Source organism: Lissotriton helveticus, chromosome 7 (assembly GCF_964261635.1).
Source record: "Lissotriton helveticus chromosome 7, aLisHel1.1, whole genome shotgun sequence".
Classification (NCBI taxonomy): Eukaryota; Metazoa; Chordata; class Amphibia; order Caudata; family Salamandridae; genus Lissotriton; species Lissotriton helveticus.
This window is the reverse complement of record NC_136068.1, coordinates 1,951,636,600-1,951,664,159: the sequence shown is the minus strand read 5'-3', so window position 1 is coordinate 1,951,664,159 and position 27,560 is coordinate 1,951,636,600. Positions and strand designations below refer to the sequence as shown.

The 27,560-nt window shown below is 48.0% G+C and overlaps 1 protein-coding gene across 1 annotated transcript in view; it reads left to right on the top strand.

Moving 5' to 3' along the window:
* Positions 1-27,159, top strand: part of LOC144770010 (uncharacterized) — a 248,672-nt gene extending 221,513 nt beyond the window's left edge. Inside the window, exon 7 of the mRNA XM_078654202.1 lies at positions 26,886-27,159. Coding sequence (XP_078510328.1) covers positions 26,886-27,159 — 274 coding nt within the window. The remainder of the gene's footprint in view (positions 1-26,885) is intronic.
* The last annotated feature ends 401 nt before the right edge of the window (positions 27,160-27,560 follow it).

Below are 27,560 nucleotides of genomic sequence, written 5' to 3'. Positions count from 1 at the left end.
ACCCTGAAATCCTATTTGCGGACCATCATAATACCCTAAACTCCTCCATCATCACCAACTACATCTTCTACACGAAACGCACTTCTAAATGGAAAAGCCTTTTTCTCCATCACCTCCCTATCACTAACTCCCGCAATATACCATATGGTGTGAAACTCTCCACGTCTCCCTCACCCTCCTTTCCGGGTGATATCGATATCTCCATCTTTAATTCTGGAAAAATTCTTATCCAAGCCTCTGAAAAACACCTACTCATCTTTCAGCTCCACTTCAACTCTCTATCACAATCCCTCTCACAATCTGTTCCGGCCCCCCTGTCGCCCCCCTCACCCAACTTACAGCCCCTTCCTTTCCCATCCTCACTCCCACCCCCTCTCTCTTCCCCTTGATACGCCATCCCCCTCCCCTACACCCAACCTCATCGACCCCTCCCAACAACTCCCGATCTCCCACGTCCCTATCTATATTTCAAATAACGATCCCCCTCCTCTCCTCACACCTCGATCCCCTCCCTCCATCACTCTCCCCCGCCCCCAAGCAAGTTGACTTCCCTCAACCACCACCTACCTGCAACGACAACCCTATCCCCATCCCCTAAGATCTCCCAATCCCCGATTTTAGCCCAAGACCCAACTTTCTCCCTATCTTTGAATGTCTCCCAGCCCTCCAGTGCACTTGTCCCCCTTTCCCCTCCCTCAACTCTAGTCTCTCCCTCCACACCCTTGACTTCCCCTAAATCGCCATTACCTCCTGATTCCTCCACACCCTCTCAAGCCATCTCTAACAATGCTCTCTCCTCGACCCTACCCCCTCCCTCCGACTCACCCCTTGTTCCCCCAAGCTTACATATATCCCCTAATACCCCTATGCCTACTCAGGCTCTCTCCCTAACCCCTTACCTCCTATGCACATCCACTCCCGCACCGCCTGACGATCTCCTCTCAACCATTACCCCGATTTCCACAAGCTTATCCAACCCCACATCTACTCCTCCAGTCTCACCTAACTACCCTCTTTCATCCTCCTTTTCTAATATTTCGCTCTCCCTTAACGCCCTCCCTCCAACCAACTCCCACTCTCCCTCACCCTTTGACGTGCCTCATTTCCTATCCCCCCAAAGCCCTCCCTCACCTCTCTACCTCCCCCCCCATCGACGCCCACCATGCCCCTTCCTCTATCCCCTCCTTCCACCCACTTTTCTCCATACACACCATCCCTTACAGACTTTTTACCTCACTCACCCATCGGTCCTCTAAAAGCTGGTCATCCTATGCCTACCTCTGTTATACCCTCCACCTCTATTAACAACCATAGTAAATTGAATTCCCCCCTTACACCTACTCCTAATATATCCCCTACCTCTATTAATGTTCGACCACCTCACTACATCCCCCTCCCCCTTCAGGTTTTCCCCCCCTCCCGCCCCATGCTTCCCCCCTCCTTGATAACCCGTACCCCACCAATCTCTTTAATCTATACGATACACCTTACGCCTCAATTCCATCCCAATCACTCCTTAAAGTCAAACTTGTACTTTTGTCCCTCGTCTCAGAACTCTCCTCACTCAGAACTGATATCTCTCTTCCTTAAAACTCACACGTCTATTTCTGACCATATTTCTATGACATCAGAATGCACCGTCCCGTCACAAGATGACACTCTTCTCATACCACCCCCTAACAAACCCCCTATTATATCGACCTTCACCGACTCCCCTCTCGTCCCCTGTAAATTCACTCCCCGAGCTAAACAGAACGATTACCCCTTTAGCACCCCACCCAGAAACTGTAACTCTTTCTCTCCACCTCATCATGATACTAGCAACTTAATCTTGGGAACCAACTCTCTTATTAACTCCCCTGACTCCCCTTCTCCATCCTCGCCTACCATCCCCTGCTCATCCACAATACCTGTTCTCTTAAACATGAACAGACTCCCCCCTCAAACATCTCCTAGACCCCCCAACTACTTAAATCTATCCCCCCTGTCCTCCCACCCCTCCTCCTGTCCCCTCTCCCCTTCGCTGCATGTTGATAAACTGCAGATCCGCCTCCTGCCACGCAACTGAGATTTCTGAAACCATTCTCAGTGAAAACATTGACATCACTTTCCTTACTGAAACCTGGCTCACCACCCACTCCACTCAAACAACTAGGAGGAGGCCTTGCCCTTATCTTTAAGGAGAATCTAGACATATCACCCGTCCCACTCCAAGATCCTTCGTCTTTTGAATACCTCTGCGCCGACCTCTCTTTTCCTGGCTTTCCCTCCACTCGGCTACACACCATCTACCACCCCCCAGGAAATTGCCTCCCCTTCACAGAAGAGATGACTGATCTTATTATCCAAGTCTCAATCTCTCACCCCAAAAACGTCTTCCTGGGCGACTACAACATCCACTGGAATAAAAAAGATGACCCTGCGGTCTCCCTTTATAGTGAAACCCTTGACATCACTGACCTGACCCAACTCTGCCTTGCCCCCACTCAAATCAAAGGCGCCACCCTAGATGCTATCCTAACGAGCAAGGATACGGCCTCTCTCTCGAATATAACACCTCTTGATTGGTCTGATCATCACCTCATCCTCTTCTCCCTGAACAGCCCCTCCACTCCCCCCGCCCCTATCAGCACTCTTCCCAGAAAACCCACTCGTAACCTTCACCTCATCCCACCTAATGAACTGGAATCGGCAATTAAAACTTGCCTACTCCTTCCCCCCCTCTCTTAGCACCAATGATCTCACTGATCACTATAACAATTCCATTCTTGATGCCCTTGACTTAATTGCCCCCATTAAACTAAAAAAACAAAAAAACATCCCTCCAAAGTCCTGGTTCAACGCTGAGCTCAATAACGAAAGACGGACCCTCAGACAATCTGAACGCGCATGGAGGAATCATCCCTCCTCTGAAAACCTGGCCCTACTGAGATCAAACAGATCACATTACAAAAAGCATATCTTTAACGAAAAAGCCACCTTCCTCCGGTCTCAACTTGACCAGGCCAGAAACCGTCCCAGAGAACTGTTTAACATTGTTAAAAAACGAACTTCCCCTGGCCCTCCTAAACTTGCAGCCTCTGTAGATAGATGCGAAGAAATTGCCAGTTTCTTTTCGAACAAAGTCAACTCCATTGAACAATCCTTCTCTTCCCCTCCTCTCTCTCTCCAACCTCCCTCCATCCAACCCACCTTACCAAATAGGCCCAACTCACCTCCTTCCCCCTCCCTCTCTCCTCTCATCTATCAACCTCCCCCATCCAAATCTCATTCCCCAGCACTCCCAATTCACTTATTTCCTCCTCCCCCCCACACCCCGACCCCACCCTACCCCTCTCTTCTCTCACCCTGCAGGATTCTTCCGCTACCTTTGCCCTTCCCTAAAAATAACGCTTCATGGAGTGTATTTAATCCAACCTCTGAAACCACTATCATCAACATCATCGCCAAACTCAAACCGTCCTCTCATTCTAAAGACCCCCTCCCCGCCCACGTAGTTCAAGAACTCAAATACACCATTGCCCCAATTTGGACCGCTATCATCAACTCCTCACTTTCTTCTGGCTGCGTTCCTGCCTCCCTACAGCTAGGTCAAATCTCCCCTATTCTAAAAAACCCCACTGCTGACACTAACGATCTGAACAATCTACGCCCTATCTCCAACCTTCCCTTCCTCTCTAAAGCCCTTGAAAAATGTATTCTGTCACAACTAGACAACCATATCTCCTCCTTCAACCTACTTGACATCTTCCAATCTGGGTTTAGAAAAGGATTCAGCACAGAAACAGCCATGCTCAATATTACTGATGACATTCATCGCTCTCTTGACAAGGGCGAATCCTCCCTACTAATCCTCCTGGATCTCTCGGCGGCGTTTGATACGGTACACCATCCCACCCTGTTGAACACCCTAAAAGTTCGCTTTGGTTTTAAAGGCATTGTACTCCTATGGTTCACCTCCTTCGTCCAGAACAGATCCCAACAAATTAAACTCAGCCACTGCCTTTCTAAACCTCAACCTGTCGCTCTCTGGGTCCCACAAGCGTCTATCCTCTCTCCAACCCTTTTCAACCTCTTTATGGAACCCCTCACTCTCATTCTCAAACAAGCCAAAATCAGTTACCACCTATATGCCGATGACACCCAACTATACTACAAGATCAAAACCCACAGTGACATCATTCACCTCAATGAAACTCTGTTGAGAGTCCGAGCCTGGTTCCATCTTAATCATCTCAAGCTCAACCCTAAAAAAAACGAAATTATCCTTTTCACCCCTAAATTCAACTCCCTACCCATTCAACTCTGGACTAAAGACATCACAGCAATAATTGCTCCTTCTCCACCTCCAATACGGTCAAATCCCTTGGTATCAGCATTGATCAGAACCTTACCCACATCCCCCACATCAAAAATACAGCAAGAAGTGCTCTACCCTACACCACCTCAAAAAAGTTAAACCTTTCTTTCCTGCTGATGATTTCAAAATCGTTGTACAATCTCTTGTCCTATCCAGGATCGACTATGGAAACGCCACTCTGGCAGGCACCCCCAAAGTCCACCTGGCACCAATTAAATCTGTCCTCAACATAGCCGCCAGACTTATTTCTGACTGTCGAAAATTCGACCACATTTCCCCTGTCCTCAAAAACCTGAACTGGCTCCCAATCGAAGGTCGCTCCACCTACAAGATTGCTTGCATTACCCATAAAGCTCTTCACCATGACACCCCCTCTTACCTGTCAAGTAAACTACAAAAAGCAGGGAGCACTAGATCCCTGAGAAGTACTAACTCCCTAGTCCTTATCCCTCCCAAACTTAAATGCAAAAAGACCCAATCTCGTGCATTCTCTGGTAATGCCCCCACTATCTGGAATGCACTACCCAAAGACCTTCGCTGCAACCCCTCCTATCCTCTCTTCAGAAGGAGACTCAAAGCTCTTCTGCTCAATAACTACTGGGGTTCTTAATTCTTACTGACCTTGAACTTCCTCATCTCCCTTCTATCACCCTCTCTCTGTCACCCTACACTCTCCCCCTTTCATCTCACCCACCCCCCTCCTCACCCTCTCCCTTAGCTTTATCCTCAACTCCTCCTGCACCACCTCTGCTCTGCTTTACCGACCACTTTCTCTAACCTACCACTTTATACATTTTATTTGCTTTTTCTCTCAATTTCTCTTTCCCATTTCTAATTGTATATTTCACTTAATATGCACATGCTCTGTTCATGTGTCATCACTATGTAAAGCGCTCTGATACTCTCGGGTCCAGCAGCGCTATATAAAACTTTTTAAATAAATAAATACATAAATAAAAATAAATAAATAAATAAATAAGCCTCCTGGGCTTTAATAACGGAAATGCCCCTGGGAGCCTCTTGTGGGCTCAAGAAATAATTGCCACCACACTGGGGAGAGCGGCCCGCTGCCAACCGGGGCCGCTCTACCTCCCAAAATGCCCCCGGAATGTAGGTGGAGCCTTGAAATACTACTGTGCCTCTCTCATGCACGAAATCAAATGCCCCCCTCGTTGGAGTCCTGCTCGGGGGACTCAGGGAATAACCAAAATGCCCCCTTTGACGTTGAAGCCTCTCAGGCTTGAAGAAAGAATGCCCCCGGTCGTTGGGAGTCCCGCTCTGGGGACTCGGACATGGAAGAAGTGGCCCAAAACGAATAGGCATCCGCAGGAGGGGAGCGGGCGGGCACCGGCAATGTGCCCTGACGCCCCTCTCACAACCAGGACCCTAGGAGCCCCACTCACCGGTCTCTGGGGCGGACACAGCGCTCTCCTTCTGCTCCGGTCTCCCTCTCACCAGGTCCCGCTCCTGGGGGCCGGGTTTTCTCACGGGCAGTGGGCGGGGATCTCTCACTCGTAAGAGCCTTGCCAAGGACAAGACGGCTGCTGTAAGATTCTTCTCGCTCCGTAACTGTGGGGGCGGGACGTCCGGCCGCTTCCTGTCCCCGTTTAAGGACTTCCGGGTCGTCGCAGGCACTGCGGCGGCCCGTGGGGGGCAGCTCACGGCGGCAATCCGGGGTAGGCTCCCGGTTTAACGAGGCGGTCCCTGGCGGGGTGGGCACCCGTCAGGGGTTAAAAGAAAGTATAAATACGCGGGGTGGCACCTGCGCCGAAATCGGCTCCTAAGGCGGGCAAAATGCAGGGTGGGCACCTGTTTTTTTTTTAAAGGGCAAGTGGCCCATCAAACAGCGCTCCTCTGGGGGCAACAAAGCGCTTGGAATAAATAAAAGCAAAAGCGCTCCCAGGCGCTTTGGAAGCAAGGTCCCAGGTCCAAAGTTCAGCTACAAGGCCTTTAGGAAGAAAAAGGCAGGGGGGGCAAAGGCTGGGCCCAGGGGCCAGCTCACAGGGCCCTCCAGGCACGAAGGCAGTCCCAGTGGCGGTCCTGCTGGCGCCCAGCAGCAGCAGGCCACCCTCAGATTAGAATCAGGAATAGAGAACATTTTGTAAGGGGACACAGCCCCTTCTTATACCAAGAAATCCTTTGTCTACAAGGGTGCAGGCAAGGGGCGAACCAGATGCAACTGGTTCCTGAGCACTTTGTTTTGCTCAGCCCCTATGCCTATTCACAGGATGGGTAGGGTCATCAGTCGCTCCACAGGGGGCGGAGCCAGCATTGTGTGGGGGAAGCCCAGCCCTATTCAGGTCCCAGGTGCACTCCTCCCTCACATCACTCATGCAGATCTCCCATTCATCACCGGGGCAGACCCATCCTGACTCATGGAGCCAGGCACACCAGCCAGTCCCAGCCAATCACAAGCCAGATAGCCAATTTACCTTTTATACACAGACAGGCCAACTTCTAGAAGTGGCACTTCCGCACTAGACACATTCACGCCGCACACATCATCGCGCAGCATTTAATCACACGAGTCCGCACATGCCAAACTCGAGCCTGCACTCCCCACACATCAGGAACTAACATGGACACATACATTCCCAATGCATTCCTATGGGGGGGCAGGCCAACCTTACCACACGCACGCACTTTACCCTGGGACACAGTGGTAAAGTGCGCAGAAACCGAAAATTACTAACACCAGGTCACAATTAAAAGCAAAAAGTTCAGGGGTGAACCTGCCAGAAGGGCAAAGTCCAACACAGTCCAAAATAGGGAGTAAAAGAAGACACGTGCAAGTTTGAAATATTTATTTCTAATGCCGTGTTCTCATGTGCAGTATCTTAGCTAATACAAGCAGACATATTATAAATAACAAGATTATCAGCATAGTTACTATTCCATAAAATACAAAGGGAGAAAGCATCTTATAATGCTAAATGGAAACAGGTTAGAATAAACCTATATTTCACCCTCCCTTGCTAGTATGTTATTTTATATCAGAAGGTTTCTTGGGATTACAAGGACAGCCCCATACCTCTGGTCCTAGCAGAAATGGATCACATCAGTTCCTGCACCAGCTCTCTGCATGCTAGTGTTCTCCAAGTGTGTGATCATGCCTACGCAGTGCATTATTAAACGCGCCAAAATCAGAGGTGGCCACAGCTGCATATATGTTATGTCTAGAACGTGCGCTGATCAGTCCGAACAACAACCACTGTGTTGAAATAACCTTCAAGGCCTCTGCACTCACTGTTAAGACAAAGCTTACCAAGCAAGGCTGCTAATATAGAAAAACATATTATTCTCGTGTGAAGCAAAACACTCTGCTTAACTCTAAACATTTATAATAATGTGTACCGTGTGCAAAAAGGCAGCAGAAAGGAAAAATGGTGTATAAACTTCTAACAAGCTCATGTCAACTTAACACAGTGTAAAGGCAAGGCTCAGCCCCATGACAGAATGGTGTGGAGAAGTATGTGATAGATTTATGTGGAGCAAAGTGAGGAGGAGTGACACAGAGAGAGTTGTGTAGAGTGTGGTTGAGTATAGTAAAGTGTTGTTTAGCAGCATAAAGTAAACTAGAGTGATGTCCACTTACATAGAGTAGAGTAAAGTGGTGTAGAGTGGAGTGCTATAGAGTGGATTACTGTTTGGTACAGTGGAGGGACATAGACTTTCGTTGAGTGTCATAGAGTGTGGTAGAGTGGAGTAGATTTGAGTAGTGTGGAGTGGAGTTGGGTGAAGTGGAGTGGCATAGACTGGATTAGCATAGAATGGAGTACACAAGAGGGGGATACAGTGAAATAGCATTGAGTTCAGCACGCTACATTGGAGTGGCGTACAATGGAGCGGCACAGTTTGGAGTGGGGTAGAGTGAAATACCATACTGTTGAGTGACATAGAGTATTTGTGGCGTCCAATGGAAAAGCATAGAATGGAGTATTGTAGAGTAGAGTGGTGTACATTGAAATGGCTTAGAGTGGAGTAGCTCACAGTTGAGTGGAAAACAATGTAATAGAGTACTGTGGAGTGTTGTACAGTGTTGTAGCATACAATGGAATACATTTCAGTGTAGTTGTGTACACTGGAGTGGCATCGAGTGGAATACTGTATACTAGGGTAGCCACATTAGAGTGGCATGTAGTGTAATGAAATAAAGTGGAGAGGCATGCAGTGGAGTGCGGTCGAGTTGAATACCATATAGTGGAGTGGCGTAGAGTGTAGTTGCATACAGTGTGATAGTGTAGAGTTGAGTGGCATAGAGACTACAATGGCATATAGTGGAATAGCATAGAGCGGAGTACAGTAAAGTGGCATAGAGTGGAATAGCTTACAGTGTAGTACGGTACAGTGGAGTGGCATGCAAAGATTGGTGTACAGCCTAGTGGCATACAGTGAAGAGGGGTTGAGTGCAGTGGCATACAGTGTAGTGGTGTACAGTGGAGTCTTGTACAGGGTAATAGTGTACTGTGGAGTACAGTGGAGTGTTGTGAAGTGAAATAGCGTAAAGTGGAGTACCATACAGTTCCAAACAGTGGATTTGTGCACAGTGCCATAGCGTACAGTGTAGAGTGGAGTGGAGTACAGTGGAATAGTGTACAGTGGAGTGCCGTAGACTGGAGTGTCATATAGTGCAGTGTGGTACAGTGAAGTGGTGTACATTGGAGTGTAATAGGGTAGAGTGGAGTGGCGTAGCGTTCAGTGTCATAGAGTGGAATAGCGTAGAGTGTAATAGCGTACAGTGAAGTGGCGTACAGTGCAGTGGCGTGGACTGGGGTGGCGTACATCGGAGTGGAGTGGAGTAGAGTAGAATAGCATACTGTGGAGAGGTGTATAATACAATAGTGTATAATGGACTGGCATACACTAGAGTGGTGTAGAGTGGAGTATGGTACAGTGGAGTGTCATGGAGTGGAATAGCATACAGTGTTGTGGCATACAGTGGTGGGGAGTAGATTGGGATAGCGTGCCTAGAAGTAGCTTACAGTGGATTGGTGTATAGTGGAGACACGAAGACTGTCGGTGGAAAATGGAGTGTGGTAGAGTGGAATACTGTACAGTAGAGTGGTGTGGAGTTGAGTTGCATACAGCCTAGTAGCGTAGACTGGAGTGTGCAGAGTGTACTGGTGTACAGTGGCATACTGTAGAGTGGAGTAGAGTGAAGTGGAGTAAAGTGGAATAGCATAGAATGTATTAGCATAGAGTAAAGTGGGGTACAGTGGCATAGACAGGAGTGGCACACAGTGGAGAATGGTAAAGTGGATTCCATACAATTGAGTGACGTACAGTAGAAAGACATCCAACGGGATAGAGTATAATCTAGCGACATAGAGTAGAGTTGCATGCTTTGGAGTGCCTTAGAGAAGTGTCGTACAGTGGAGTGGTGTACAGTGGAGTGACGTACAGTGGAGTGGCGTACAGTGGATTATCGTACAAAGTGTAGCAGATTAGAGTGGAGTTGCGTAGCGTGTATTAGCATTGAGTATATTGGTGTGTGGAGAGAAGTGATGTACAATGAAGCGGCGTAGAGTGGAATATCATATACTGGAGCTGCATAGAGTAGAGTGGTGTATAATGGGGTAGCGTAAAATTTTACCCTTTTTTGGTAATCTTTTTAAAAGTTGAACAGCAATTTTTAGCTCTTCCTGCAGTACTGCATGCTTTATTTTTAAAATTGTAAATACAATGTAGTTCACTATATTTGTGAAATAAAGTGTAATAGTAAGTGTAAGTGTATTAGTGTATTACAGTGTATTTACAATGTTTAAACATATATATATATATATATACATATATTAATTAACCCCTTGCATGCGGCCGCAATTCTGCGCCTGTCCGGCAAAATCGCAAGTGGGCGGGTTTATGACAGCCCCCAGCCGTCATCAGCAAACGAGCACCGCGGTGCATGACGGACGGGGGCCGTCATCAGCATGAATGCTTTTTCAAATATGTAGAAACCTAATACTTACTTTGATTGATGGCCCAAACCCACGACACAGTGCCAGGTATAGTTTACCCGCATATGAGCTTACATATTATATCACTCATGACATGTTTAATGGCATCATTGTTGACATCACTGATTACTTGTAAATAATAACAGTGATGTCATTAATAATGACATCATTTACTCATTCTCACACTGTGCTCCAGGCTTTCAAGAGGCAGGAGTCATAAAAAGCAGAAATGAATGGGGTTCATGCTGGCACTGCTGCGCCGATTTCAAATAAATTAGTTCATTTTGGTCAGGAATCGTGCTCCCTCTCAGACAGGCCAGCGGCCTGATCGTGCTTAATGTCTGTGTTCTGTTGTTGGGCCCGATTTGACCGACCGTCCAAATATGCCCCAACAACTGAACCGGCCTCCGGTCACAAATCCGGCCCCCACTCCATCCAGCCTACCGGGGGATTGCCCGATGCCCTGCATGACCAGTCCGTCTCTGGTGGAGAGAGCATCAGCACCTTAGGTGGAGGGAAATTAACCTGCAACAAAAGACCCTGTCCAACGGACGTCAGCATGTGTCAGTTACTGAAAGAATAGAGCAGTCTATGTGTACTGATACCTATTCCGGTCCTCTACAGTTTATGAGGGGACAATTCGCTGCACTGCGCCCAAGTTTACATTAAAAAAGTGTGGAAAATTAGTGCGTTTTGGTGAACATTATCTGCGCCATCTTGCCTCTTCCCCTGATGCCACACTTTTGTTGTGCGCGCCCGCCATTTTAAGATGCCCCGATCAGAACCAACCCTTTTGCATGCCGCTGGCCCCTGACATAGCCCTTTGCCTTCGCTAAGCCTGCCCGCTGACCACCCCCTGCTTGCACCTGCCTTGAATCATAAACCCCTCTTCGGCGCTGCTCTGCCCCCGGCCCTCATCCTGTTCCCAGCGCGACACCTCCCTGCTTTCCTTTCATGATCTCCGGCCCTTAGATGCAAACCCCCCTTTTTCCCCGTGTGCCCGTTTTGTCCTCCCCGTTCCCAAGCCGACACCCAGCTCTGCCGATACCACCCTCGCCCCTCCCCGTACAATAGAAAGCTTCCCCCATCAAAGAAATCCCCGGGTTGATCAAAGCCCCCACCCCATGAGATCCAATCAAACTCCCCACATTCTGTGACTCGGCGGATTATCCAGCTGCGCGATGCTCATCACCTGTTGTGATTAGGGTGGGGATTTCAACTGTAAATGTGTGTGGGAACGGGCCCCAAAGGGGGATTCCGGGTATGTCTTTCCGTATATCAAAGCTTTGTCACATATATGTAAACTGCAATAAAACCATAAAACACTGTATATAAGGGGCCAGGCCTCAAACGTAAGTTAGAGCACCTCTGAACGATACCTTCTGTCCGTTTCGTTGTGTTCTCCTCCGGAGAGAATAAAAACCTTGTTTCCTGCCTTCCAGTCTCCAGCGCCTGCCTCTTCATTGATTTAAATAACTAGAGGGTCACAGAGGCAATACCGCCGGGCAAATATCGATTGTCCCCGACCCGATTTCAACTGTTTTTACAATTGGCGTCCCAAGCGTGGGGCCCATCAGCGACTCGTGGATCCAGTGGGAGAGGTCCCGACGACAGAGTGAACGACTGCAACGATCGGGAGAGCTCTTGCCCAATAGACCCTCGTCTGGCAGCCGATCATCCGAACTTCACTAGTTCCGAACAGACCTCTCTCGAGTGATCTACGGTCCTGACTGGGAACCATCAGGAGTGCCGTGAGAAATACGAGAAAAAGAGGACGATCGGGCGCTGGATTCGGAAGACAAGAAACTGTCCACATGGTCCGGGTAAGGTCGTGTTGCCACGACTAGTTGCGAAATTTGTCTTGATTGCTTGATTGTTCAAAATACTAGTATTGCCTTGTTTATTTTTATTTAGAGATTCACTGTCTGCAAACGGAGAAGCAACAGGCTCTCTCTCCCTTTGCAAGCAGTGGAGGATAAGTAGGGTAGCAGCCGTGCTTGTTCTTTTTCTCCCCCACTCAATAATTGCTTGAAACTGAACTGTTGTTCACAAACTATTGTTTCCTGGAGATTCTCTGTCTGCAAGCAGGGAAGAGACCATCCTTTTTGCAGATAGTGAAAAGGGTAGGTGACGCAGATCTTTGCGGTCCTACTCATTCTCCCCATTGTTATTTTGTTGGTCTATTGGTTTTTTTGGGATCCATGAGGTATTCACTGCCTGCAAACAACGTAGAATAGAAATATTCTGTCTAGTCTTTGCACCTAGTGATAAGATAGGCAGTGCTGACTTTTTAGTCCCTCGTTACGAGCCGTCATGTCTGTCTTCTCCCCATTGATAAATAGCCTGTTTAGCCCGGACCGGGTGTTAGAGGTGGACCATATGGCTCCACTAGAAGGCACCCCTAATAAGGACATGTTCATAAACTATGGGTTAGTTACCATAGCTTATAATAAATTATGGCACAGGTATACCGAAGATAGCCAAGACAAACAGTGGCCACTGGCAGGATCCTTCGACCTTGATAAAATAGAAACGTTAGAAATAGCCCTTCGAAATAATAAGACGACGCCAATTATGCTCGACAGTCTCGGTATGTGGCGCAGAGAGGCTACGAAACGACAGAGAAAAGACGAGGATAAACCAAGTAGGGAAATATACCGACAGGACAACCCCAGGACACCGCTACCCACAACTTACCCCCCGACACTATACCAAGGACGACCAGACTTAGGGTCAGACCAATGCGCTTTTTGTAGGTATGTCGGACACTGGAAAGCCCAATGCCCGACTCTACTGAGCGTGAGTAGGAGCAGAGGACCGACAGGAACGACAGACCGACAGTACGAGAAAAGGCGCGAGACAGAGAAGAACCCGACTTACATAGACAGGCCAGACAGAACCACCACGTTTGATTATGCCCGATGGCACAGATTTCGCCAGGAAAATCTCAGCGGCATGATCAAGTTCTCCTAGGTCGGGCAATGTCAAGACGGGAACCCAGCCTCGTTTAAAAACTTACAGACGGAAAGAGATAATTATGACCGATAACTGTTTTTATATTTGTCTTGGGTCTTTGTATGTCGTACTTGTACTGTCCCCCGTCTGAGTTCGTGTGTATGTAAATGTACAAATCTGCGTCATCCCTTTTACACGTGTTTCCGTGTTACTCGACCCCTGTTAGCAGAAACTTAACATAAAAGCAACCTGGAAAGAAAGAAATGATAAAACAAAATCCGTAGAACATTAATAAACTTGAACTTTTAATTTAACACAACAAACAAGGAATAATAACGATAAACTGTAGAAAATGGAAGTCAAACAGAACATTCGCCCCCCCCATTCTGGAACCTTCCAAAGTAGGGCAGGGTTACGGCTACGCCCAACCAACGGCAACCCATATAAGGCGAGCCCCGCCGCCAACTCTTGGTCAGGAAATCTTAACGTATGGGGGAGCCGGAGGAGAGGCGGGAGCCCGCAGCCTGGGCATTTGCAGGTAGTCCCGCCACATGTCTCTTTGGCCGGCCGCAACGGGCCTGGAAAGACTAAGGTAGTCCCGCCACATGTCAAGAGGAGAGCGAGGCACCTCTTCCTTTTCTCTTCCGTCACGGCCGCAGCAGTCCTGGACGGCGGGATGTCCTGCACGTACCTCCACAACAATTTGTCCAAGTTGGGCTGGGAGGGAGAGGCGACGCGGACGAGCCTCTCCCACCTCCACCGGTAGGAGGTTTCCCAGCCCCCAGCCCGGCGCCGAACACCCCCAGTCAGGCGATGGTGCCCATACTTCCACAGCACCGGACACACCATGGTGGCACCCCAGTACTTGCGCAGCACCGAACACACAATGGTGGCACCCCAGTATTTGCGCAGCACCGAACGTACAATGGTGACGCTTGGGGAACACCGGATGTGGAGAGGCCTTCATGCAGGGCGATGAAAAGGAGCGGCATGGAGTGCACCGGGAGAAGGAGACGATGTGAACGAGTCTCCCTCGCCCCCCCAGGTGGGGGCATCACAGCTGCACCCCAGCTGAACGTCCCGCTCTCACAAAACAGGGACCTCTTCACTTCACTCCAAAGGGTCTCTTCCATTCTTGCAAACTCGACGAGAGTGGCCCCTGTAGGGCCTCAAAATGGCATCTGGATCCGCTGGAAGGCGGGCCCCGGCCACTAGAGTAACTTTGGCCAGCCATACAACTCGAACATTTGCCCCATGGAGCACGAGCCCCCATCTCCGACAGCATCTCCGCAGCCTTGAAGATCATGCAAAGGTCCCCGGCGGAGCCTTCGGCCTTAGCAGGTTTCCGGTAAGGGACGGCTGCTTCGATCGCCAACGAAACAAACATGACATTGCCACACCTTCTGTTAGCGTGAATTCTAGAACCGCCGAAAAGGACTCTGGTCCAAACTGCCAGTAATGGAAACATTTCCCCCTGATGCTGCTTCCGGACTGTGCCGGCCCCGCCCAAAATGGCGCTGGTATCAATCGGAACTTACGAACACCTCGTGGTGTTCCTTCGCACTAATATAAACTTGATGTTCTGAGATTTTTGTGATCCTTTGTACACTTGGCTAGAAAAGACAAGGAGAGCTCACTCGACGAACAGTATGAAAAGATCCCCGTTACAAACGTTGATTACGAATATACAATGTATTATATTTTTATAACTGATGTAAACCTCATTTACGATACATGCGTACGGTATGTATATAGGAAATCTGATTACAACTGTTATGATTATGTTTCTAAATTATGAAAATATATGCCCCCGAACCCCCGGCCAATTAATAGACGTTTTAGTCTCTTACAAATGAATGAGTAAAACTTTCCGATGTTTTTACTGTTGCAAACGACACCCCCCACTGTACGCACTTTAGCCATTGCCACGACCGACCAAATACGACCACACCCTCCTAATCCATATGCTGAAATGAATTTGCAAATTAAAGTCTTTGAAACTATGGACGGGTATTGCATGTTTTATTTTAAAACAATATGGGATGGGTAGGAAAATTCTTTTTCTGTGCACCCTACTCTGCTCTCTCTTTAAGGTTAAAGGAAGATGGTTGCCCGGCCTTGGAGGACGGATCGGATCGACAACCCGACGCTCCGCATTAAAAGTACGCGACTGACTCATGAACTCTCGCGTAGAGGAAGACCGTGACTTCCAAGGATGGGTAAAACGAATGGTGTAAATGAGGGAATGTAAAAGGAGGGTGAAATGAAATAATGTAAATATTGTAAAGTACAACGTTCCGAAGTAGCAGGGACCCAAGAACCGAAGAACTTTAGAACGCCACGGCGTCGAAAGAGGTTTAAGGATCCCGATAGTGAGATATATCCTTTGACTAGATACCTCGCACTAGGCACCTCTGGTTTCCTTTTTATGTTTCCCCGCACACGCCCTACATGAACACACTACCCCCCCTCGACTCCGAAAACCATATCCCCGGGGACCCTGCCCCAAGGAGGAAAAGACGAGTAAGAGGTAAGTAAAGGACTTATGAATCCATGTATTTGAATGCGCGCGAATGCTGTCTCCCCCACCCCCCCCTCTTTTCCTCCCTCTGCAGGTTACGTCAGAAATTACAGCCGAGGTGTGGCGAAGATCTGAGACCTTGCCATGTCCAAATACACGAAACGGACTAGCACCGCAGGGTAGTGCCCAAGCACGCCTGCAAACTACTCACGTATCGAACAAGCCCGAAAAATTAGCACAACCTGATAAAAAGTGACCACCCTTAAACCAGACCGGAAGAATGAACCCATGTCACGTATGATGCGAAACTGTGAGGGAATGTGTGTGTGTGTGTGACTGAAGCATTGACCCAACTGGTCAAAGGACCGAGAATGCGAGAAAGTGCGACAAAATGGTACCTCCTTTTTTCTTCTTTCCTTTTCCCAAAGCACGTCCCCTCTACCCTGTCTAATGCTCAAACTGCATGATTACAAGATTCTAACGTGGACTCGTGAATACCCTTTACTGTGTAATGCACTAAATAGCCTTTCTTGAATACACTGCCACCCTCTCTGTTGCACGTGTACTATTTAGCCTGCCGTTGCACACTCTCTCTCTCTCTCTCTCTCGTCTCTCTCTCTCTCTCTCTCTCTCTCTCTCTCTCTCTCTCTCTCTCTCTCTCTTTTTGCACTACCACTCTCCCGAGTGGTTAGCCCCGAAATTGGCAGATCGCCACCCCTAGCACACCACCTAATTGGCTTCAAATACCGTCAGTATTTGCACAAACATTTGTCTTTAATGCAATCACCCTGAGGCCGCGTCATTACCTCTCCTTTTCCGCTAGAAGTCAATAAACCCAGGTTGGGCCGTAAGGGAAAGGACAGGTAAGACAACAGAGGTTCCCTAATCTGGCCCGAAATAAGGGAACTACATGTCAACGGCTCCTATAGTATAAAACAAGGACCTCAGAATACGCGACCCTCCCCTCCCCGAATCGTCGCAATACCGAAACCAGAAAAACGATCACCCCCGTTGCCTCCCCTGTCTATGTCCCTGGTTGTTTCCCATAAATCCCCTGTCCTTCCTAGTTAAGTGACCGGGCTGTAAAAGGTTACGTAGGACCCAGAATGATGTTTTACAAGGTTAACAGACTAGAGCAAGGTAAAGAAATCGTCAAAATGAACCTCGCAGTAGCTGAAAAACAGGATGCGCCGATAGAAAGGAAATGTTTAGCCATGTTCGTCTCTCAGCAAAATACCTGTGTAGTACCATGTTGACGACTCACTGTACCCTTTTGTAAATGTGAAACTCTAGAGAACGGCATATCTTTGCCAGATTTGTCTCCCGAAGGTGGGTTACCATCAGATGAACCGTCATGCCTGTAATAAATGATTATGAAGGAAGGTCATAGTAAATCCAGCAGGTCCGCCACCGGTCATTCATATGCCAGTTGTGAACGTTAAAAATGACGGACATTTTCATTCTTTGCCTGGAGCTGGGAGAGAAATAGACTTTTTGATTATCTTCATCCGAAAATTTTCTAAAAAACTGTCTTTTCAAACTTGTTTAAGGGTACTGCTGTTGGAGGAGAGAAGGACCGGATGTGGGAGCACGAGGCCCGACTGCAGACTAAGGGACACCTACGACATTGGCCAAGGCGAGACCACGACTGAAAAGAGCTGCAGGACGAGGCACTGTTTTCGACAGCATGAAAAGAAAGGGTCGACCTGATGCCCCTGCTCGACGTCCAGTGCCTGTCGACAAGTCCCCGCTCTCTGAATTCCGTCACACGCCCGCCTATTTGAAGTCTCTCGTTCCCCTAGATTGTTCCTAATTTGGCCTTGCTCCATCCCCCTTTTTCCTCTGACCTACCCTATGGACTGTCTTGAACGCTCTTCTTTCATCGGAACTTTCTGACAATCACCTCAAAGGACACGGGGCGAAAAGGACCTTTCCGACCAGAAACGCGAGGAAAGGGTCGTGCCCTGCAACGCAGAACTAAGAACAGAGCCGGACTTGTAGCTCCACCGCCGGTGCTCAACAGCGCCAACGAAAGACCACAAAGAACAATGAGAACTCGTAAACTTCGAACATTTGACATCCTCAAACCACCGTTTTTTTCTACGCCTCATTTCTCTCCCAGCCACCATTGTATTGATCCTGCTCCAATCCGAATCCGAAATATGTATTAACCTGCCAGTTTATGTTATGATATGTACTTGTTGCTCGCCGTTTTTTGTATTTCATTCCTATGACTTTCCTGCTGAACAAATTTATCAAAGTTCATCAAATAGATGCACCTCCAAAAAAAAAAAAAAAACTAGAAACCTCAAAATGTATTGTTTACAACTCTTTATCTTGGGTTTCCTACCGTTCTCTCTCTCATGCTCACCACAATAGACCCGAGTAGAAAATGAACCAACAAGATGTCTTGAATATGTTAAAGGAGGGACTGTGGAAAATTAGTGCGTTTTGGTGAACATTATCTGCGCCATCTTGCCTCTTCCCCTGATGCCACACTTTTGTCGTGCGCGCCCGCCATTTTAAGATGCCCCGATCAGAACCAACCCTTTTGCATGCCGCTGGCCCCTGACATAGCCCTTTGCCTTCGCTAAGCCTGCCCGCTGACCACCCCCTGCTTGCACCTGCCTTGAATCATAAACCCCTCTTCGGCGCTGCTCTGCCCCCGGCCCTCATCCTGTTCCCAGCGCGACACCTCCCTGCTTTCCTTTCATGATCTCCGGCCCTTAGATGCAAACCCCCCTTTTTCCCCGTGTGCCCGTTTTGTCCTCCCCGTTCCCAAGCCGACACCCAGCTCTGCCGATACCACCCTCGCCCCTCCCCGTACAATAGAAAGCTTCCCCCATCAAAGAAATCCCCGGGTTGATCAAAGCCCCCACCCCATGAGATCCAATCAAACTCCCCACATTCTGTGACTCGGCGGATTATCCAGCTGCGCGATGCTCATCACCTGTTGTGATTAGGGTGGGGATTTCAACTGTAAATGTGTGTGGGAACGGGCCCCAAAGGGGGATTCCGGGTATGTCTTTCCGTATATCAAAGCTTTGTCACATATATGTAAACTGCAATAAAACCATAAAACACTGTATATAAGGGGCCAGGCCTCAAACGTAAGTTAGAGCACCTCTGAACGATACCTTCTGTCCGTTTCGTTGTGTTCTCCTCCGGAGAGAATAAAAACCTTGTTTCCTGCCTTCCAGTCTCCAGCGCCTGCCTCTTCATTGATTTAAATAACTAGAGGGTCACAGAGGCAATACCGCCGGGCAAATATCGATTGTCCCCGACCCGATTTCAACTGTTTTTACAATAGGCCCATCTTCCCTGACAGATACACAGAACAACAAGTACTCTGACCCTTCTAGGTCAATAACAAAGATCCACACCAACAATGTTGGACCTAATTCTGCTTAGAAAAAATGTGCGAGAAACAAGTGACACCTCACGGAAACACCACCAACGGGGTAACTGGTATGTAATTTCCAGACAAGCCCCTGTCTCATCATCGGTAGTCACTTGATTCTCAAAGAAAGTAGAAAGAGAGTGTCCACAACAAACAACCAAAAAACGTATAACAAACAGTGGAAAGCAGAAGTATCTGCTAGTGACAAACACACAACATAAATAAGTGCATAAAACACAGCATCCCGTTCCCCTAACCAAATTTATTCATAGGGAAATGAGTGTATGCTGCACATCTAAAAAGGCTGGTAGCTATTCATGCATACCATTACCAACCGCCAATGCCGACATGTTTCACTGCCACATCAATTTAGGCAGTTTCATCAGGGCTGCACTAAATGCTGCCACTCCACTCTTGGACACTTGTTCTGTATTAACCAGAGTCAGCCTGGTTGCTCATACCGGCCGCCCAGGGGTTGAGAAGGATGCAGGAGTACTCCAAACGTGAGTTCTCACCTTCACTTAGCTTAAAGCTTTCGTGATGTCGCCTCGTTGGCGCTTCGTCTCGTCTGTGGAGGAGACGAAGTGTCCAAGAGTGGAGTGGCAGCAAAACAGCATTACAGGCGCCCCACGCTGCGTGGGGCAAGGCGGCGCTTTATAGCGCGGTGTCAGCGCCTCCCCAATGCAGCAGCTGTGCCCAAAACCTTCAACCATTCTGTATCTAGTTTGCAGGTGTATGACACACTTATGTGATAAATGTGTAAGATATGTACTGTCTGCCTGGCCTCTTGTTAGAACGTGGTGCTTTCAAATGCAGAATACACAAGAGTTTGAGTCTCCTTTTGGTACTAGTTTCATATTCCCCCTGTCACACCTCATACTTTGGTTGCCTGCCCAGTCTCTCCAAACTCTGATTTCTAGTGGAAGTGGATTTTGTCACAGAATCCAATTACCTACAATTTATGCAGCTTGGGTGTCATCTTTAGCTAATTTTACAAGTGGAATTGGATTTTAGAATTTGCTGTCAGGTACTACATTTTCTAGAAACAACAAACACTTAAAGGTTGAGAAACGTCATGATCTGCCATAGTAGGAAAGCACTCTAAGAATAATGTATTGGTTATTTAAATAAGCAAACAATATTCTCTGACGTAGACAGCATGGCAGCTGCTACATGGTAATCTTAAAAGAATGCAAATGCGTCAGGGGACACGCTTTTTTAGTGTCGGCAAACTATTTTTCTTGTTCCCGGTCGACGTAATAATCGGAGCCACAGATGAGCTGATGACCCGTTGAGAATAAGTGAGTAGGGGGGAGTTGTGGCTGGAGATGGGCCTCTGCTCTTCAGTGGGGGAGAAGGGTGGTCACTTTTAACTTCCGTCCGCTCTGAAACCTTCACTGGCTTTACATTTTGTTGTTACTCAAATCACAGTGGAGTGGATGCTAGAACAGAGGAAATCCAGAACAAGCCTGGGGGAAATGATTTTTCCCATGGTGAAGAAAAATATAACATGCATAGCAGTGCTTAATTTGTTAAATAATACGTGCCAGGGCCCTGAACAGGAGGCCACTGCAGCTCGCACCACCCACTGCTAGCAAATAACACCATTATGGTCCCAGAAAGATTAAGTCAGGCCCGGTCCAAGGCGGTTTCCCTATTTAGTTTTGCTGCAAATTGCAAATGTTTTGCTTCCTGCGAGTTCGAGGCAGCTAACGCACAGGGTGTGCAAGTTTCAGTTTAGCCACTAGATGGCGCAGGTTTGTCACGTACCAGGCTCACTTACTCTTTAGTTTAGGATCGTCGGCGATGCAAATTTATTTATTTATTTATTTATTTATTTATGCATTTTTATATAGCGCGGACTTTACCCGAAGGCGTCAGAGCGCTTCACATTAGGAACAGAAATGAAACATAATGAGAAACATCACAAAAGAACAGATTGCAAAAACATACGTTACTTACATAAGGTAATAGTGAGCAAACAAAATACATGAGGTAGTAAAGGTAATAGTGACAATTGTGAGCAAACAAAATACTTGAGTAAAAATTGTGAGCAAACAAAATACATGAGGTAGTCAAAAGTGCACAAGAGGAAAAGAAAGTGACAAGTGTGCAGTTATAAGAGAAAACAGAGTATAATTAGAGGTATAGTCCTGCAATAGGTGCTAGACACTCAGGCTCAGGAACAAGCGTTACGTGGGCAAGGTGGCACTTGTGCAAGTATCAAAGGTAAAGACATGTGAGAGGTAGCAGCCGTGTGTTGCAAGGGCAGAGTGGTGTGTGCATGTTACAAAAGGGCACCGAACACCAGTACATGGCAAATACTGCAAAAAGGCAGACCCTCCAATCACAGGCATACACTGGGAAGGCACTTCCATGGTCATGGAAAGTAGAAATTATCAGTAGTGGGAAGTCTTCCTCACAATTTACCAAGAGCACGTGAATTACTTTTGGAGGTGTCTCTGGAGGAGGAGAATTTTGAGGTCCCTTTTGAAGGCCTGGGAGGAGGCGGTGGTCCGGAGCTGAGGCGGAAAAGAGTTCCAGATTCTCACTGCGTTGCCTGAAAAGGATTGGGCCATTGTTCTTTCCTTCTTGAAAGTGGGAGGTTCAAGCAGTAGATTCTCCGCATTGCGTGAAGGTCTAGAGCCTCCAGAGAGTTTCAGTTTATTCGCCAGGTAGCGGGGAGAGGAGGAGTGCAAGGCTTTGTGGGTAATGCAGGCAGTCTTGTAGATAGCTCTAGCCTCGAAGGGAAGCCAGCGGAGGGTGGATAACATCGGTGTGATGTGATCGCTTCTTTTGGCCCCATAAATGAAACGAGCTGCTGAATGGAAGACAGACTTAAGTGGGGACAGGTGAGATTTGGGGAGGCCAGTCAGAAGAGAATTGCAGTAGTCTAGTCTGGAGAGGACCAGCAATTGCACCAGGGTTATAAGGTCCTGCTCCGGGAAGAAGCAACGGATTCCCCAAAGAAGGCGCAGTTGGTAGCGAGCAGATTTTGCAGTAGAATTGATGTGGGGAGTTAGATTGAGTTTTTTGTCTAGAATGACACCAAGGGATTTTGCGCTGTCGACAATGATGGGTTTATTGTTTAGTAGATTCATCTGATCCATCCATGATTGAACCGGGGGAGGAGAGAGTGAGGAGGAGAAGAGGAGGAATTCAGTTTTGGAGGGGTTCAGAATCAATTGATGAGTTGACATCCAGTTTTGGATGGAGTCCAGAGTAGATCTTAGGATCGAGAGATCGTGAGTGGAGGCAACCTTGAGGTAGAGTTGAGTGTCGTCAGCGTAGAGCTGATAGTGAATCCCAGATTTGCTTAGGAGGTTTCCCAGTGGTTCTAAGTAGAGATTGAACAATGTTGGTGCAAGTATAGAGCCTTGTCGAACACCTTGACCCACCGCCACAGGAGAAGAGAGACTGTTCGCTATTTTGATCATTTGAGATCTGTCAGAGAGGAAGGATGCAAACCACTTAAGCACAGAGCCCTCCATGCCCATTCTCTGTTGAAGGATATTGAGGAGGGTGTTGTGATTAACAGTGTCGAAGGCTGCGGAAAGGTCAAGGAGAATTAGCAGACAGGACCCCCCTGAGTCGAGTATCCTCAGCGCATCATCAACCACTTGCAGAAGGGCTGTTTCAGTGCTGCAGTTTTGGATGAAGCCGGACTGACAATTGTCAAGAAGATCATTGTCCTTGATATGACGAGAGAGTTGTTTTGCTACACATCTTTCTGTGATCTTCACAAGAAAGGGTAGATTAGTGATGGGGCGGAAGTTGTTGAGGTCATTCGCATCAGCAGTGGGCTTTTTAAGCAGAGGGGTGACCTGCCCAGTTTTGAAGGAGACAGGAAGGGAGCCTTGCCAGAGGGAGAGGTTGATCAGGGTAGTCCAATAGGAAAGGGAATGGGTATAGAAGTCCAAGGCAATGGCACTGGGTATAGGGTCAAGAGAATGGTTGGAGGGCTTTGTTTCGCGTATGCACTTGAGAAGGGCATCTTCAGATATGGGGTCAAAGCTCTGCCAGATGGCTAAGGATTTGCGCTCCTCTGGAGGAGTAGGATGAGCAACCTGATCCACAAGTGCTTTCACTTTTCCATCGAAGAAAACAGCGAAATCCGCTGCTGTCTTTGAAGAATCCTCCACCTTGGAGGTTGGGGGAGAGCAGCTCGGAGTCTTGATGAGATCGAATAGTTTTTTGGGTCTATTTTTGGCGGAGTCAAGGAGGGTTTTGAAGTGCGCCGCTTTCTCAAGGAAGATATGCTTGTGGTACTTGGATCTTGCTGAGCGAAGCGTGGCTAAATTGTCGGTGGATGGCAGTTGTCTCCATTGCTTCTCCAGGAATCTTAGCTGCTTCCTTTCATCATAAAGGGATTTGTTGAACCAAGGTGCTGAGGGAGTGGGCCTTATCCTTTTGCTTTTGAGTGGAGCGACGTTATTAATTTCAGCTGCAAGAACCGTGAGGCATTGGGAGGTGAGGTCGTCAACAGCTATGTTCGGGCCTAGCCTTGGAAGTGATAGCAAGGCTGATTCACAGAGGGGACCGACATCAATATTTTTGGCTTCACGGAACCAGGAGATGGCCCTCTTGGGTTGGCCAAGAGTTATAGAGTGTGAAAGTTGAAGGGAGAATGGGATGAGGTGGTGGTTAGACCAGTCTACATGAATTGGGGTAGTGGTAGAAAGCCTGCCTGCTTTAGAAATAACAAGGTCCAGGATTGAGCCCTTAGAGTGTGTTGATTCTGTCCAGTGTTGAATAAGATCGTTTGCAGAGAGGAAGGTGGCCAGTGAGTTCGCAGAGGAGTCATGCGGTGCGCCCCAGTGGAGATTGAAGTCACCCACGAAGGTCTGATTGTCACTTTGAGAGTATTGGTCGCTGATGAAGTCTTTGAGATCTTCTATAAATGAAGAGCCACTACGAGGCGGGCGGTAAATGATATGGAATCTGAGCGGTGAATGGTGTTGCAATTGAAGCTCAAGAGAAAGGCATTCAAAGGTGTGGGAGGAGCTGATTGGAGAAGCCTTAAGTTGGAGGGCGTTTCTGAAGATGACTGCAACACCTCCCCCCGTGTTTTCAGTTCTGTCATTCCTAAATATGGAGTAACCTGTGGGTAATAGGAGATCAAAAATAGCGTGAGAGGTATCTTTGAACCAGGTCTCTGTCAGGAAGAGCATGTCAAGATTGTGAAGGGTGATGGTGTCGGAGATTTCAAGTTTGTGTTTTACTGCAGATCTGCAGTTGTGAAGCATACAGCGCAGCTCTGTCAAGACTGTTTTGGTGACGGGGGCACTTGGGCTCTGAAGAGTGATCGGGATATTGTACATTTGCGGGGGTGCTCGGGAAGGTTTAGGTGGACGCTTTGTTCTGACAGAGGTGATGGTCGGAATAGTGTAGACAGTGGGGTTGCTAGGGTATGCCTGGTGAAGAAGGGTGGCGTTGAAGGGCTTGTGCGAGTTAACGACGTTTGCAGATGAAAGGTTGAGCTTGGCTGTGTTGGGGTGAGGGGGCGAGGTGCATCTCCGGGGAAGTTGGGAGGGAGTAGAGGTGCATGGAGGGGTGGAGATCTTAGAGCATAGAAGTGAAATGGCAACTGTAAGCTGGGAGATGGAGGTGATCAGGGAGCCTAGCGTGTTTTCCAGTGAGAAAGAGGTAGAACATGGAAGGGTGGGTGGCTCGACTGAAATAAGGGGGGGTGGAATTGGTGGTGGAAGGCAGGGAGAGGTGGGGGGACAGGAGGTGAGTCGGGGGGCGGTGTTCACAGGTGAGGAAAGGTGGAGGTTGGGAGCGGAAGTAAGTGAATTGGGTGTTAAGGGAGAGTTGTCATTGTTGGTGTTGCATGAGGGAGAGGAATTAAGGACAAATTTAGAGGGAGAAAGGTGCGGAACACGTCGGTAGGGAGGTAGGAGGGGGGAGGCCTCCCAAACGAAGGAAGGACGTTCAAAGAACAGCTCTTACGTTACCATTACGTTGCCTTTATTAGAGGGCTTAATTTAACTCTTGTACTTGTCCAAAAAAGGACGTGTTTCTGACAGTAAACCCGGCAATCATATTAATCCAGTTCGGTGCTGGCACGTTTTTATTGTCCTTATGTCTGACAGTCCCATGTTTTTCTGTGTGCATATGTGCGACATTTCAGTGTCTTTAGAGCGTGACACTTAATCAAAAGTACATAAATTCAGTTGTTTCCATGTAATCAGACCACCCAGGATATAGCGGCATGGATTATTGTTTGTAAAAATACAGCGATTTCGCCAAAAATGCCGATTTCGCGGGCATTTTTGTAAAAATCGCGGCATTTTTACAAAAGTGCCGATTTTGCGGCAAATCGCGAAATCCTGGAGGGTCTGCTTAATGAACGAAAAGCCATGTTTTCAAATGTTTGCGGAAGGTCATTTAATCTGTGATCTGTCTAAGAGCCAAAGGGAGAGCATTCCAAGCCCTCGCTGCCTCCAAGATAAAGCTTCTGCCACCCCAACGTGCTTTCCTTATCCGAAGGATCGCGATCAGCCCCTGATTGGTTCACCTAAGATGTCTACCTGGCCGGTACCATTGAAAGTACTGTGCTAGAAACGATGGGCCAAGCCCCCGAAGGGCCTCGAAGACTGTACACAAGGCTTTAAAGGAGATCCGTTTCCGCACTTGGGGCCAGTGCAGCTTCACCAATTCCTGGGAGACGGAGGCAAACTTTGGTACGCCTGTGATATGACAAGCTGCTACGTTTTGCAAGGCCTATAGTTTGTTAAGGAGTCCCTGTTGGGCATTGAGTAATAGGCTGTTGCAGTAATCAAGGCGAGATAAGACCAAGGCGGTCACCACTGTTTTTCTACACTCATTAGGTAAAAAAGGAAAGATCTACCGGATTATTTTGAGTGTAAAATGACTGGCTGACGTCATTGCATTAACTTGGGGCCTAAAGGTAAGTTTATCATCAATCAGAACCCCTAGGTTCTTGACGTTAGTAATTGGGACGGGGGGTACACCCATCCCTTCAGGCCACCGGTTCGGGCTCCAAAAGTTATCACTGGAGCCGAAAAGTAGAAGTTCGGTTTTAGCCGAGTTTAGCTTTAATCAGTACCTGGCCATCCAGTCACTGACTGCTAACATGCTCTCTTTGAATTTACTGGCTATGCCTTCCTCTCTACCTGGTAGCAGTGATACCACAATCTGCGTATCATCCGCATATGATGTAAGCTCGAACCCATAGGATCGAATAACTGGGGCCAATGAGGAAACAAACATTAAACAGGGTAGAACTTAGGGAGGATCCCTGGGGAACCCCACAGGGAAGCACGAATGGTTTAGACTCGAACTCCCCCAGTGCCACCACCTGGCTCCTATTGGTGAGGAAGGCTTTCAAGATCTTACGAGCTTTCCCATGTATTCCGCAGGCCTCCAAACGGTCCACCAAGATTGTGTGGTGGACCGTATCGAAGACCGCTGACAGATCCAGCAGGATCAGGGCTGCTCTACCTCCTACGTCCATCACTTTCCTGATCTCCTCGGACGATTTGATTAAGGCAGATTCAGTACTATGACATGCTCTAAAACCATGTTGCGATGGATCGAGGGCTTGTGTGGCCCCTAAAAATGCGCTAAGCTATTCATGGTTCTCTCAATTAGCTTGGCCGGTAACGGAAGTCTGGCGATGGGACGGTAGTTATTGGGGTCAGTAATGTGCAGGTTGTTTTTTTTTTTTAGCAAGGGTAGGATCGTGGCCAATTTCCAGCTGGATGGAAATTCACCACCCACAAACATGTTGTTAAACAAAGTAGCTAAAGTGGTGGCTATAGGAGCCGCAGCTAGCTTTGCCACTGTGGCCGGACAAGGGTCTCGGGGAGAGCCAGATTTTGTGCCTAACAGCAGTTTCTTAATCTCCTCCACACTTACCGGGGAGAAGTTTCGAAACTTGACCTCATTTGTGTTGGCCATTGAGATCTCAGGCCTGGCAACTGGCAAGTTGGCCCTGACTTGACCTTTAAGGGAGTTAAAAATAATCTCCACCTTGTTTAAAAAGAACTTAGCTAGATCCTTGCACAGTTCCAGACTGGGGGGTGTAGTAGCCGGCTTTGGGGCGGCCAGACTCGAAGCCGTGTGAAATAGCTCCTTAGGCGAGCTCCTGGCACCATTAATGCGGTTGGTAAAATAACTTAATTTTGCCTTCCCTATCAAGACTTTATATACTACCAGACTAGATTTGAGTCTTCTTTTGTCTGCCTCGTAGTAGTTTTTCCGCTACACACGTTCCAGTTTCTTGCAGATGAGCTTATGCTCTCTGAGCTCCACTGAGTACCTGGGGGCCGAAGGGGTCATGCGAGTGGGGTGGCAACTTTTGGGTGGAGCTAAGATCGTGCAAGGGTGGTCCACCCAATTAGA